The 14,181-nt window shown below is 37.4% G+C and overlaps 1 protein-coding gene across 1 annotated transcript; it reads right to left on the bottom strand.

Moving 5' to 3' along the window:
• Positions 1–985: 985 nt before the first annotated feature.
• On the bottom strand, positions 986–13,283 carry paxbp1 (PAX3 and PAX7 binding protein 1). The gene is made up of 18 exons (XM_051909331.1): positions 12,878–13,283; positions 12,084–12,212; positions 11,123–11,305; positions 10,598–10,819; positions 10,225–10,325; positions 7,753–7,976; positions 7,106–7,295; positions 5,237–5,360; positions 4,604–4,706; positions 3,976–4,091; positions 3,685–3,884; positions 3,434–3,584; positions 3,192–3,313; positions 2,662–2,738; positions 2,453–2,519; positions 2,181–2,327; positions 1,946–2,100; positions 986–1,633 (listed from the first exon to the last, which is right to left on the bottom strand). Exons 1-18 carry the CDS (start codon positions 13,149–13,151, stop codon positions 1,516–1,518), a joined length of 2,703 nt encoding a protein of 900 aa, XP_051765291.1. The 5' UTR covers positions 13,152–13,283; the 3' UTR covers positions 986–1,515.
• Positions 13,284–14,181: the final 898 nt, after the last annotated feature.

The raw sequence follows: 14,181 nt of genomic DNA, 5'->3' as shown, positions 1-14,181 counted from the left end.
GATGCTTGTTTTGGAAGTGACTTCGGTGTAAGCTGTGCTTCATATCACTACACCATTGACAATAATAAACTCACAAAATTTTGCTAATGTGACCACTCCTTTTATATCTCATAATTTTGACTTGTGTCTTAATTATGATTTACTAAAGCATAATTGTTTTCTTGTGGTGTAAATGGTCTTCCATACGCATAAGCCAAGAAACAGAAAGAAAAGATTCCACATGGTTCAAGACCAAAAAATTGCAGCTTTGCCTGTTGGTGGCACTAGAGGGTTTGATTTGAGATCAAGACCACCAGCAAAGTTCAGACTCCTCTCAACCAAATTTCCCTCCAAAAAGAGTCCCAGGCAAAAACAATAGAAGCTTCCACACCTTTAGTGATTGTCCCCTAAAAATAATGAAAATCCCACGGGGGAGGAAAAGACCATTCCATATTATGGAAAGTTACATATTCATAAAAACTAAAAACTAACATCCAGCTGTGCTTTCTGGCTTGGATTTCTACAAATGCTTCTATATAATCAAATTATGCATCACTTTCTACCACAGCTAGACATCTGAGGGAACTGCTGACTGACTATGCAAACTCTCAACTGCATGTATAAAAAGATTCATATCATTAAATCTTTACATACATATGCAGTGAATAGTGTAATTGCAATGGAATTAGGAATAGGGTTAGGATTATGGTTTGGTTTGGTTTAGGGTTAGTTGCATGTAATTATGCATAATTTATAGTTATTACTATAGTAACTACATGTCAGATATGTAACAATGACACTGTAAAATAAAGTGTTACCGAAAAAAGTTACACTTTGAGATATGAAGTCATAATTACAATAAATAAATATGCAATTACAATACATAAGTTGCACTGAAAGATATATAGTTGTAAGTTGCAATTACAAGAAATAAGTCATTTAAGAAAAAAGGTTGCAATTGTGAGGTCACAACTATGCTGTAGATAAGTAAGGAATTTATCCTGAATATCATTAACACTTTATTTATGCAAATAAAACATTTCAAGGTCCAGGAAAACAACAACAAAAAATAAGTACATTCGTTAAAGTAGCACGTGGTTTTGTTTGCCAGCATGTCATGTTCTTTTGATTAGGGATGAGGTTGGCACACGAGAAAGACATGTAACTCTCAAAGTGCAGCCTATGAGAGAGGGGAAAGTGTACAGAACCAATATATTTTCTTGCAAGTAATGATACTGCAGAGTGATGGACAGTTTAAAAGATCCAAATAAGAGATCCCATCCATTTAAAAAAAGTAAAAAGAAGTGACGCCTCCTCAGGAAAGGGATTACAAAAGTCTTAACACAGCAGAGTGCACTCCAAACCCAAATCAGTGTCACTGGATTTTAGCTGTTGACAGTAAAACATCTCTAAAGTCCACCAGTGTGTCCCCAATGAAAACCCTTCAGCCACACAGATAAATGTACAATATTCACAGAATTTACATGGTGTGGTTCATCCAAAAACAGCCAGTGAGGCGTTCCATTGGTTTGCCTTTCATTTGTTCTCGAGGAGAGTCTTTATATCTTTAATGCCATGTTCTGACGCAACTGCGATCACGTGGTCTAAAGCGTTGAGTCGTCCCAGAAGCCTAATCACATCCTTAATTTGTTCCCTATATAGAGAAACAAGAACTGTTATTAATAAAAAATAAATAAATAAATGGAGAGATAATGCTTACACTGCAGAGCCATTAAAATAATTATCGATATTCATATACTTGGATTATATAAATTTTCCTTTTCCTCATTAAAATTAGCATGTCCAAACAACAATGTGCAGGGCCTAGAACACCACCAGATTTACATTCATTTTATATTAAACCATCATATCTTCATACTATGATAATATCTATTATATTTTTGTGTGGCATATACAGAGATGTTGAGATGTTACCTTAACGCAAGAACATAAGAAACCACTTTACCTCACGTTCCTCTTCTCCACATCTGATCCAGCCACACAGCTGCGATACAGACTGCTGGCTAGGTGTTTCAAATATCTGCAGAAGTTTTCGAGCTGAGGAAGAGTCTGCTGTCCTTTCAGACTGCTGAACCACTGCACAGGAAAACACTCCACCACCTGAGGACATTAATAGAGGGTTAGAACGGCTTTATTTGTAAACGCTGTTTATATGAATATTAATTCGAAGCGAGTCATACTTTGCGGCATTTCTCCACATGTTCCTCGCTGGCGTCTGTGGTCTGCAGGGCTGAGAGAATGTAGCGGTTTAGTGTGCTGTCCACGGCAAGCTCCTTCAGCGCTGATAGAGACAGGATCCCATCCCATAATAAGATGTTCCCAAGTAACTGAACACAAGAAAGAGATTCAGCAGGGAATAAGCTTGAACAATGGTTACAATATTGAATAATTAATTACCCAATTTAGACAACAGCAAAAAGTCTCCAGAATATTTAAACATGGCTACTATTACCTTCACACAAGACCAAAACTGCCTCTGGGAAAAGAGGTAAGGACCAGAGTTCTTGTTCTCCATAACACTGTAAGGGGAGAAAACAAAAATTACACAGTGTCACACACTGCTTTACACAATATATTCAGTCACAACGGAAACTAGAAGATGTATACAATGAGTAGCATATACAAACAGTGACACAGGAGTGATTCAGCTTTCACACTCACTTTTTTGGAAACAGAGGCAGGAAAATGTCATCATCAAGAGTCCGTCGAATTCGCATGACTACGGTCCTTAGAAGCTCCTGAAAGAAAATAGATCTTTATTTGTCAATGACAATCAAACGAGACTAATAATTTAAACCTGTAAAGCCTGACATATGAAAGTAGTTTATTGAGCCTTTAGAGATTGTTCATCCTGAAATATTACTAACAATATAAAAGTTATTCTAATGTTTAAAAGTATAAAACTCATCAGATTTTACAGCAAAAAGACACGTGTACCACAACCTGAAGTGGGATGTTTTTTTAGAATTACACAAAAAGGCCTTGCCAAAAACTATAAACTACCAATCAGATGACAGAAGGCATGTAGTAGACTGTACAAAAGGTTTTACAGCAAAGTTTTGATCATTTTGATCAGGCCCTAGAATTTTGCCTATCAAACATGATACAGTAGGCCTAAATAAAAATGAAAATCAAATGCAGAAATAAGAGCCTGTGGCTTTAATGCGTTGTGGTCTCATCCATTCACTTACTTGTGTGTTGCGGTTTTCGCCGTGCAGCACAGTGGGATAATCTTTGATCAGCCTCTGCATGAAAGCCACCAGTCTGGACGTCTGACTTCTGGACAGTGGATCCCACACCTGATCCGTCAGCACTGAGGGGGCGACAAGAAGGGGAGAAATCATGTTTTAAAAGAGTGATTTGGGTTTAAGATGCTGTTCTGAGATTAAATAAGGAGTGAACCATTACAAAGATGGGAAATGGATAGACTAACCTGCTAGTTTAGGAAGAAGCACTCTTTCTACAATAGCAGGGAGTAGACTGTTATCTATGTCTTCCTCTTTCTTAAGAGAGCTCTGCTCCTCACAGCCATAGAAGAGCAAAGACTCAAACCATAGCATGTACTCAAAGTTGGGACACTCCACCTGCATAGATACAAATATCATCATTTTGGCAATTAAAGACTGAAATGTTCAGGCGATGCAAAGCAGATCCAAAAAATTGGGAATGACGTTCTCTCTGTACCTCAAATGGAGACCATGAGATGAGCTGCAGTCGAATAAGGGGGTTAAAGAGTTTGGGTAAACACAGTCCGATGTAGGCATCTCTGTAGCATGTAAAATACAGCTTTCTCCAGGTCTCGAAGTGAGACTTTATGTTGTCCAGAGAGTGGAAATCCTCCACCACGTCCTCAAAAACCTTCTTTGACTCACTTAAAATGCGATCTGGAAGCCAAAATATTGAAAAGGTTAATCGAGAAAAGAATGAAAAGCAATGAGTACAAGTGATCTTGTATTGGTGTGTTTGGTTGGTCACCTCTCTCTAAGTTGTAGCTGGTGATGTCAGTGGACGTTTCTTCATCATCACTAGACAGCCCCTCCTTATGCTCAGCTCTCTTGCCGTTCTGCTCTCGAGCTTGTCTGCGACGGGTTCTGTTCAGAAGTGTCAAAACAGACCAACACTTATTAAAACTGAAATACATCACAGAAAGTCTCCATAAAGTAGATTTGGGTATTTTTACAGATTTTCTGATTCATTACATTTGGATTCACTATGTCCTGATTCGATTTGTTTGTGATTTTGATTTAATCATTATTTGGAAATATTTCAGTTATAGTGTTAACAGGCCCATGTCAGTTAATCACCTGACTGACATTGTGACTGTAATTCCGAATCCTTTTAGTCTGATTCCAAAACAAGACTGAAACCAAATGCGGCCAAGACCAAGACCTTCAAAAAATGGTCTTAAGACCGGTCTCGAGTACTACAACACTAGTCAAGCCCTGTATGTATATGTGTGTATATGTGTGTATGTATATATATATATATATACATACACATACACACACATTATATATACATATATATATACACACACACACATACACATACACACACAGTGTATATATATATATATATATATATATTTTTTTTTTAAGCATACCGCCTGGCTTCTCTTTCAGCTATCCGCCTCTGCTTGGCAAGCTCCTGATAGGCTGTGCGATCACGACCGAATGAGTCCAGGTTAGGGGCCATAACAGCTTTACCTGAAACAGAAAGAACTGACATTAACCCTCAGTAAAGCTGAACTCACCAGCCCTGTTACAACCTATATTGACAGATCTGATAGTCATTACCTACTCATTAATATATCAAACTAGATGTTCATGCATTAGTACACAAATGTCAGTAAAAATGTAATTTAATTTCATACACACTGCACAGTGCTTAAGGGTTTTCCCCCCTTTTCCGACTAAATTCCGACTAAAAGTTAATTTTACACCTGCTCAATTTTACTGGGTGAGAAACTCTCCTCCAATCACTTACCTGCTCAGCATCTTAACAATGTTTCAGTGTGAACACTGATCAATAAGAAGCCAGTAAGCTTTCACCATCCGAAAGCCACATACACTTTCATTTGTCTCAATCTCTCACACACACACACACACACACACACACAAACGTGCACTTCTTTGTGTATTATTCTGATGTGGGATTAATCATAACTGCATAACAAAAATGGAAAGAAAAAAAAACAATGAGGCCATTCAAATAAAAACCTTCAAGATGGACTGACTTGAAAGGCTGGAAAACTCCGACGATTCATCTTTAATATCATCCTGTCTTCTCTGGACGAGACGGGACGCCCGCTGCCGCAGTAACTGGTGCATGGCGACCTCTAGCTCCAGAATAACAGGCACCTGAAAGATACGATGGTTTTTGTGACAGCTGAACCATAGACAAGGGGCCGGAGACCGAGACGAGGGGCTTAGTGTGCTCTGCTATGGCATGGGAGAGAAAGCAGCCAAATTAAATAGCTCTAGACAGAAAGCCCTTTAGAGCTGGATCAAAACTGTCTTCCACTTGTGTTAATGCTTCATGGTATTAACCTTATTATGAGCCAAATAAAAATTGGCTGAGTTGTTTGAAACTTCTGTGAAAGACTTCCAGTAAGCCGTTGCTGGTTGTTTTTGACAAACAGCTTGTTTTCATTTAATGCAGCTAGTTAACAACACAACTGAGGTATAATTATTAGAAAATAGCTACAGATTCACAAAAGGATGCACAGTCAGCACCATCATTTTCAGCACCCTTGGTTCCAGAAGTATTTTTTCCATTCATTTTTCCCATAGGGATTTTACGAGTTATATGCCATCCCATTAGGCATAGCGAGTGATATTAAAAATGATGAATAAATTAAAGATGTTGATTATGTATATAGAAACATTTTACAAGAATTGCAAAATATAAATATACAAATATTTTGAGAGTGCAGGGACATGATTACATCAATTATCATATGCAGTGTTTCATGAGAATGGACAGGCGCTCTTTTGGCGTGATTTGCTTTTTGCAATTCTTTGATTGGTGGTAGCTTTTCCACTAAGAATTCCACTGTAAAACATGATTTTTTATTTTTTTTAAATAATTTGAAATAACACAGGCTGATGGCTTCAGCAAAAGCATGTGTTATCGATTAGCTCACAGTAGTTCTGTTTAACAGTTTAAAAGTTATCTTTCAAAATCAATTTCCCTTGGGAGAAAACGAATGGGATTTTTACTTTTGGAATCCAAATGTTGCACTCTATAGTTTTCACAGACATGTACCACAAATTAATGTAGATAGTTACATAACCTTGGGACAAGCTACCCTTAAGCTAATGCAATCATTAAGCTATCATCAGGCATTCCAATGATACCTAAATGCTACAAATGCATAGTTACTGCATTTTGCCTTTATAGGGCAGTATATTCCACTGGTGCTGTAATAAAGATTTACCATTTTAACTTGTATTACTTTTTATATATATTTTTTTTTAAATTAAATGGTTCAACAACCCTGTAAACAAGCTACTTAGCTACCTAATGAATTGGAATTCTCACACAAAAAAGTAGTATGACCTATTACTTTCTAAATAACATGAAAATGTATTGATAAATCATGATAAAGGCTTTTTTTTTTCAACTAATAACATATGTTAGTTCTCCATGTCTCATCTAAGACACCATGATTTGTGTATATAGCTGAACAGAATGAGAGAAACACAGAAAGAACATCTCTGCATTAGCTGTGGGAAAAATATGGAAGATTACACCTTAATCCATGATCTGCTGAAAATATGACCTGGTGGACTGCTGAAAATTAGTTAAATAAATAAAAAAAACAAAAAACAAACATGAACTATGTAACTATATATATTTAAGTAACTGGTGTTATTTTTACTCCTAATGATATTATAAAAGTAATTTTTAGTTGAGATAAATAAGTTTACAGTCTAATTAACAACAATTCCGACACAGGCAACATCCAATAAACTTTGAAATCAATCAAAAGAAATACAGTAGTAAGGTCTGAAGAAATAAAAAATAAAAAAAAAAACAACAACTGAAAAACAAGTCAGTAAAAAACCAGCAGCAACATAAAAACAAATGCATTCATTCTTACCTTTTCACTGAAACACTCAAGCAAGTCTCCAACATACCCTCGCATTTCTTGCAAGAATCTATATTTGTCTGCGGCCTCCTGTGAGGAGCCCTCCAGGAGCTGGATGGTCTTTTTGGAGGCCTCCAGCTCCTCCTGGATCTGCTCAAAGCGCCGGGCATTGGAATTGTGCCCTTGGCGCATGAAGCTCAGCCTGGTGCACAGGGGAGTCAAAGAGAGATTTGTTATTAGTGATGTATGGGGACATCACTAGGGTCGCACATGTCCTGATGAAGACGGTTTTGTCTAAACAATGCAATGGAGTCAGTAAAACAGCAGATTTTAGCATCTCCAAATACTCCATCTGGAGACATATTACACTTCTGCAGAAACAGACAATGGTCCGATACCCAGAATTAACCAGGCTCAATGTGTGAGGAGATATGCATCTTGTGTGTATCCTCATTATGCTGGAAGTCCAAAGTGCAAGCTTTCATCTTCGATGAAATAGTCTGGTCAAATTTATGGGACGTGCATGAAATTTATCAGGGCATTATAAACTATGAAGTGTTGGTACATTTAAAATTCTAGGAAATACCAACTGGGCAGATTTGAACTGGCAATTTGAGGGGTTACAGTGACCGCCGATGAGAAGGCAGTTCAGACCGTACCTGTCTTTGAGACGTTTCTTTACCAGATCTGTGGTTATAGGGGTCAGGTCACAAGAGGGAATGGGATAAGGAACTGAGGGCTCTGCTCTCAAAGTCTTGCTGTTGTCGGCTCCGACTGTGGCAGTGGTGTAGCTAAATGGCATGGCGTAGGAAGCTCCATACGGTTGTGCATCATAACCGCCTTGGTAATACATGGTTGTATCCTCAGACTGGGTGGTTTGGACCTAAAATATCAAAACAGGACATGACATTAAAGTTAGAGTGTCAACATTCAAAGTGCAAAAACCTATAGTAGACTGCAGGAATGTCAAAAGAACTGGCATTTCAATACCAAGTCAATACTAAATAAGTCTTCTATCTAGTTTAGGGTCAGAAAGGGGTTTTTTTTTATTTTTTTTTTTTTTAATGTTTTTGAAGGCTACATTTATTTAATCAAAAACAGTAAAAAAAAAAAAAAAAAAAAAATATTATGTACATTTAAAAAAAAAAAGTTCTTACATATAAAAGGTCTTTGTACCATTAAAACATCCTGCAATTTTCATAGCTTAAATAAAACGTGTTCCTCGTTATAAACAAAACATTTATTTAATCAAGCTCCAAAAACAGCCCGTTTGGATACTGTGGAATTTTTGACATCACACAGGCAAATACATTTGCATATGCCTGCCTCCAGAGCAAGACATCGACAAATAGTTTTACATCACACCATATGCCCCGCCCACTGGCGTTCAGTCGCTAACAACTGACCGGATGCGAGCGCCGCGTCAAAAGCAAATAGAGCCCATTATAATCTCTGATGCTATCTACACTGGATGGGTAAAGTATACAGATGCCGTTCACTTTCTGACTCGCAAAACACGCGATTAAGTTTGCCAACAAGAAGAAAAGTTTATATTAATTTAATTAATATATACACACACTGGGGGTAATGCTAAACCATAATGAGCCATTTATTTATTTATTTATTTATATATATATATATATATATATATATATATATATGTATGTATAAGGCGTAATTTATAGCCTATTCCGCACTCAAGCACACACATAAGGCTTGCCGCAAAGCACCGGCAAAAGTAGGCTAATGATTATGAATGTGTCAGGAAAAAATAGCAAGGAGGCATTTTAATTATCTAATTATTATTATAATTAGTAAATTTTATGAGTCAGTGTCAGCTGCAAAGATGAAGTTGACGATGCAGACTCGCCATCTCCGCAGTCTAGTGGCTGGACGAGCCTTTAGAGAGAAATGCAACTTTCATTCGGATTACATAATCAGACAGTGTTTTTGATTTGAATTGGTTCATTTAAAAGTAGACATTTCAAGCTTTCTCTAGATACATTTCTCATGTCTAGGAGGCAAGTAGCCTATACGCTGAGTTTCGGTTCATTTTTGTGATTGGAGACCGAGACGGCAGAAAGCGCATCCTGTTTTTTTTCTTTATTTTACAAAAGCACAACGTTTTCTTGTTATTGTGAGTGTACACAAATAAAAGTTTCAAATGTATTACTACTCTTATCTGTATGACCAAAAATGACAGAGTATTTTAAGTTGTTTCCGCTGTTATTAGGAAAAAACACAAGTGACTGTGCCAGCACCTCCATGTCATGCAGTAAGAGGGCTAATATTTAGATTCCACGCTCTGAACAAACACTTAGATATGCGCCTAATAACAGTGCACATTTATCTAGGTTAAAGGGCTAGTTCACCCAAAAATGAAAATTATGTCATTAATTACTCACCCTCATGTCGTTCTACACCTGTAAGACCTTTGTTCATCTTCGGAACACAAATTAAGATATTTTTTGATGAAATCCGATAGCTGTCTGACTTCTTAACCACATTCAAAGTCCAGAAAGGTACAGCAACTTAACCACATTCAAAGTCCAGAAAGGTACTAAAGACAACACTACAGAATTTTCATTTTTGGGTGAACTAACCCTTTAAAATTAGAGTAAGCGGCCAACTTACTTACATTTTTCAAAAGATAAGCCATATTTGAGTTCGATGGACGATATGCAAACGCTTGGATTTCCTGCCCGACATATAATTACCACAAGGACCTGTCCCTCACGGACTGCGTGACTTCACCACTTTTTTTTTTTTTTTTTTTTTTCCTGCGACTATCCAACTAATACAATTTTGGTTGACTAAGCCTCTTCTTGTCGACTAATATTTAGTCGACTATTAGGGGGCAGCCCTATTAAAATAATTTTTTTAAAAAAATCCATGTCATGACCCCTTTAAGTACACAATCTTGTAACCTTTGTCTTTTTATCCTATTTTCAAATACTTTTTTCTTCTTCACATCAAAGTATGTAATGTTCTTAAATGAAGACTTTATTCATTTAAAATGAATGTAAAAAAAAAAAAAAACTTCTGAAACGAAAGCTGCTGAAAAAGAGGACAGGCACTTTTGCACTCTATTAAACCCTTTCATATATGCTAGTTATTATACTCTGACTCACCTGCGGGATGCTAATGCCCTTCCTGATCTGCTCCTGCTCCCAGCGATTCACTTCCTCATCCTGGCCATCATCTAGAGCTTCATCATCACTGCATTCGATACCTGAATCACAACACACACACGCACACACACATCCAAAACAAACACTAAGGTCAGATCTTGGTTAAGTGCACAATCTTTACCAGGATCTGATCTCTCACACCCACACAATTCCTATTTATAGTTATTCTGTCTTTTTTGTGTGACTTTTTCCTAAGTGACATGACATTTATTACAAGGACATTTCTTCTGGAGACCAGGTGTATGTGGGTTCCTGTAATTCTACATAAACAACTTTCAGATTTCTAGAGCTTTGTACTGCGTCACACACTGACCGATCTCCTCAGCTATTTTCTGCCTCTGACTCTTTATCTTGACTCCACTGAAGTTGATCCTTTTCTCATCTTCATCATCGTCACTGCCGCCGTTCTCATCTTCGCGAACAAGGCGCTTGCTCGTCGCTTCATTCTCCACCAACGGAGCCTCACCCCCAAGCTCTCGAGCCATCTGCCTACGTTTACGAGCAGCATGAATGAAGGCCGCGTCGGGGATCTCGCCTGTTGAAACGTATGACAGCTATTGTTGGTGTAAACACAATGATTAATCACTTTCACGTGAATTAGTTTAACCAGAAAGATCCTAAACAGACTAAAAGCCATTTGTTTGCCATATAAAAATGTGGTTTTGATCACATAAGGTGTTTAACAACATTCAGTGTTTAACCACAATACACATCAGCAGGTTCCAGCCTTGTATGACCACTTTTGAACTGTTTAAAAAGCAAAAACAGCTTAATCATGCTGACGTTGGTCCTGTGACTTGCTCTACAGGTCCAGCCTGGAGGTTATGAAAACTCTCACCTGGTCTAAGCGAGCTGAGGGCAGACAGAGTTTGGCTAAATGCTCCCCCTGCAGACTTTTGCTCGCCCTCCTCTTCCTGTTCCTCATTGCTGTCCACCTCCATTTCTTCCTCTCCTTGTTCACTGCTGGCTCTGCTGCCCGATAAGGGCTCCTCTTTAATTGACAGATTCTGAGCAGGTCCACCTAAAACGAACAAACCAGTGAGCGATAATACAAACTTATGCAATTAGCTAGATGGTCTAGGGCTAAGATTACTGAGGGTTTAATAATTTGTGGGCTAAATCACCACATAAAAATAATAACACTAGAAAAAAGGGGGTCACTCAGAGCCGACGTCAGGACACACAAACTAGGAGATCGTACATAATTCTTCAGCTATATTCTAGAGGCTCTATGTTCTAGCTGAGCCCCCAATGTGATTTTTTTTTTTAAGGTGACCGTTATTTTAGAACGCATCACCTTATATATGAAAAGCACTGAGCGCGTCTGTCTCTGGCTCAGCGCCAGCCAAAGAAAGAAAGCATTTGAATTTAGCAGTTGACGACACCGGTGCGACTGTATGCGTCAAAGGGTTCAAACTGATCCCATTTCTGGGGTGGAGGGGGGACAAATTGAAACTGAGGGGGCACAAATCAGATCTGAGGGGGCAATGCCCCTTTTTGCCCCCTCGTGGCACCAGGCCTAAGGTTCACTACATTATCTAGCAAATCTCCTAAAATCAGTCATGCTTCATTCTGATGTGTATACCATTATAACATGGAGTGGGGGCAGCAATTCAATTCAATTCACACTTATTTGTATAGCGCTTTTCACGATACATATCGTTTCAAAGCAGCTTTAGAGAGAATGCAAACAAAAGTATTTTCTTAATAAAATGTAAATTTGATGTTTTAAAGACAAAAGGTAGTCCCCTGATTATGATTTATAGAAATGCATGATATTATGAAAAAAAACTGAGTACCAATGCGCATGCTTTGCTCTGGTATGGCACTGGTGTTCTTTTCCAAATCCTCCTTGTATTCTTTCTTCAGCTGCTTGACAATCTTCTTGCTGTGGTAGGATTTCTTCACACGGAACACTTCAGTGTCATCTAATAGGGAGAGATATATATAGTCAATCTATATAAATATATACATCTTTTAAAATTCATACACTAGGTATGAATTTACCTATACTTATACTATGCATTATGTACTATTGAGTACATAATGCATAATACAGGTGCAAAAAGTGTATAGTATCAAAGACTTTAGATAGTATATAATTTGGGGCACAACTTCAAAGTTTTCTTCAGGGTCCTCACACTTTCTGATCAATGAATGTACATGTCCTTTCTATTTTTTATCATTACTAGATAAGGATTTTTAAAAAGCATTCAATTTCAGCCCGATTCAATAATGAATAATGTAAACGTTCGACCGATTCATTGAAAAGATCCGTCTTAATAACTATTTCCATATTTGCCATGACTGGGAATTCCAATTATTATCGCTGTATCATACTGGTCTTAGGCCAATTATTGAGTATATTTCAATATGTGCAGAGTCCTAATTGATCACTATTACTAGTTCATTTAATAGGCAAAGTAGCTCGTATTTTTGGTTAGTGATTGTCACTTTAATAATGACACGAGCTGTCATTTAAATAGACTACAGTTAGATGATGAACTGCACCGCAAAAACTCTACATTGAAACGTTACGTTGTTATTATGTATATTTATGTTACATGTGTCTTTAATGGCCGTTGATAAGCACCTTCATCATCGTGGAAGCTCAGCAGACTCGCTTTGGGTTCCTCTCGGTTCTCCTTCCTTTTCTTCTTGTCTTTGTTGATCTTGACAGAACCAGGCTGAAATCCGTTTCCGTGGTTGTTCAGTATGTTTGCTCCAGGAGCGGGACCAGTGATGGACTCACTCGGGTTCGCCGACTCTTCAGCCCCGGGCCCGCCGGACTGCTGAACCTCCTCTTTCTCCTCATCGTCCGAGTCATTCCTCCGCCTGAAATTGCACCTCTTAGCTTTCTTAAACATGGTGATGTAGTGTACAACGTCTCTAGGATAGTATATACAGACTAATTTCTAGATTTTTGCAGGGCGCCAAAGATGATAACAAGTCCACCATTTTGCCTTCTGCGGAAACGTTAATGTACCTCTGTGAATGTTTAGATTTGCTGAGCGGCAGCGGGAACTCGCTGCTGCCATCTAGATGAGAGGTGCCGTCTCGAACAATTTCCATGTTTTGTTTTGTTTTGTTTTTCACCATAATATAAGATCACCTTCCAACAGTGTAAAAAATCCCTCAAATTTATTTTTAATAACATTAATTATTTTCATTATATAGTATTCCGGTCAAAATTTACTTTCTTTTTATGGAATATTGCAGTATTTATTATAAATGACTCATCCATGCACATATTTTTTACTGGCAAGAGGGTAGGACAACCTGTCACTCACATGAGATCATAGCAATAGCAAACTACAATGATCTAATCAATTCCAGATGAACAAAATCATGTCCCGCTCTACATTTGTTCTTGTTTGAGAAGCATTTTCACTCAGATATACATACATTATAATATATACATCACAAGGACTATTCCAACTTCTGTTCCATGCCAACTTTAATGGTTACTATGGTATTTTTTTCTAATGAACAACACTGGCATATGCATTTTTCTAAGAATTAAATTTCAAAATATCCTTTTTATTTAAAGAGTGTATTCATGAGGAGAAGGAAATTAAATATACTGAAATAACACAATGACCATTTTGTATTTATTTGTTAATTTATTAATAGGAAATCATTCACATACATTTTTTATGGAAACAAATAGTTATTATAGTTTGAAAAAGAAAATATCTTTATAAGGCAAAGTGAATGCTGAAAATGACAGATACAAATGCTGAAACACACTGATGATGGTGAAGAACAACACTGACAGCTTTTACTCAATTAATCGAACTTCCAGAGAACATCATATGCACCATTATTGTTGTTATGGTATTTCTTCAACATTATTTTGGTATTCACGTATACTAATTAATCTCACTATTACCAGCT

Source organism: Ctenopharyngodon idella, chromosome 10, assembly GCF_019924925.1.
Source record: "Ctenopharyngodon idella isolate HZGC_01 chromosome 10, HZGC01, whole genome shotgun sequence".
In the NCBI taxonomy this organism is placed as follows: domain Eukaryota; kingdom Metazoa; phylum Chordata; class Actinopteri; order Cypriniformes; family Xenocyprididae; genus Ctenopharyngodon; species Ctenopharyngodon idella.
This window is presented reverse-complemented; position numbering and strand designations above follow the sequence as displayed.

What these genes read in the sequence shown, in the direction of transcription:
- paxbp1 (XM_051909331.1), bottom strand. Translation starts at nt 13,151, where the DNA reads ATGTTTAAGAAAGCTAAGAGGTGCAATTTCAGGCGGAGGAATGACTCG. An exon ending in GAGCTTCCACGATGATGAAG is followed by an intron (nt 12,213 to 12,877) that starts GTGCTTATCAAC and finishes TCTCCCTATTAG; the next exon opens with ATGACACTGAAGTGTTCCGT. An exon ending in TCTCATGGTCTCCATTTGAG is followed by an intron (nt 3,585 to 3,684) that starts GTACAGAGAGAA and finishes GTATCTATGCAG; the next exon opens with GTGGAGTGTCCCAACTTTGA.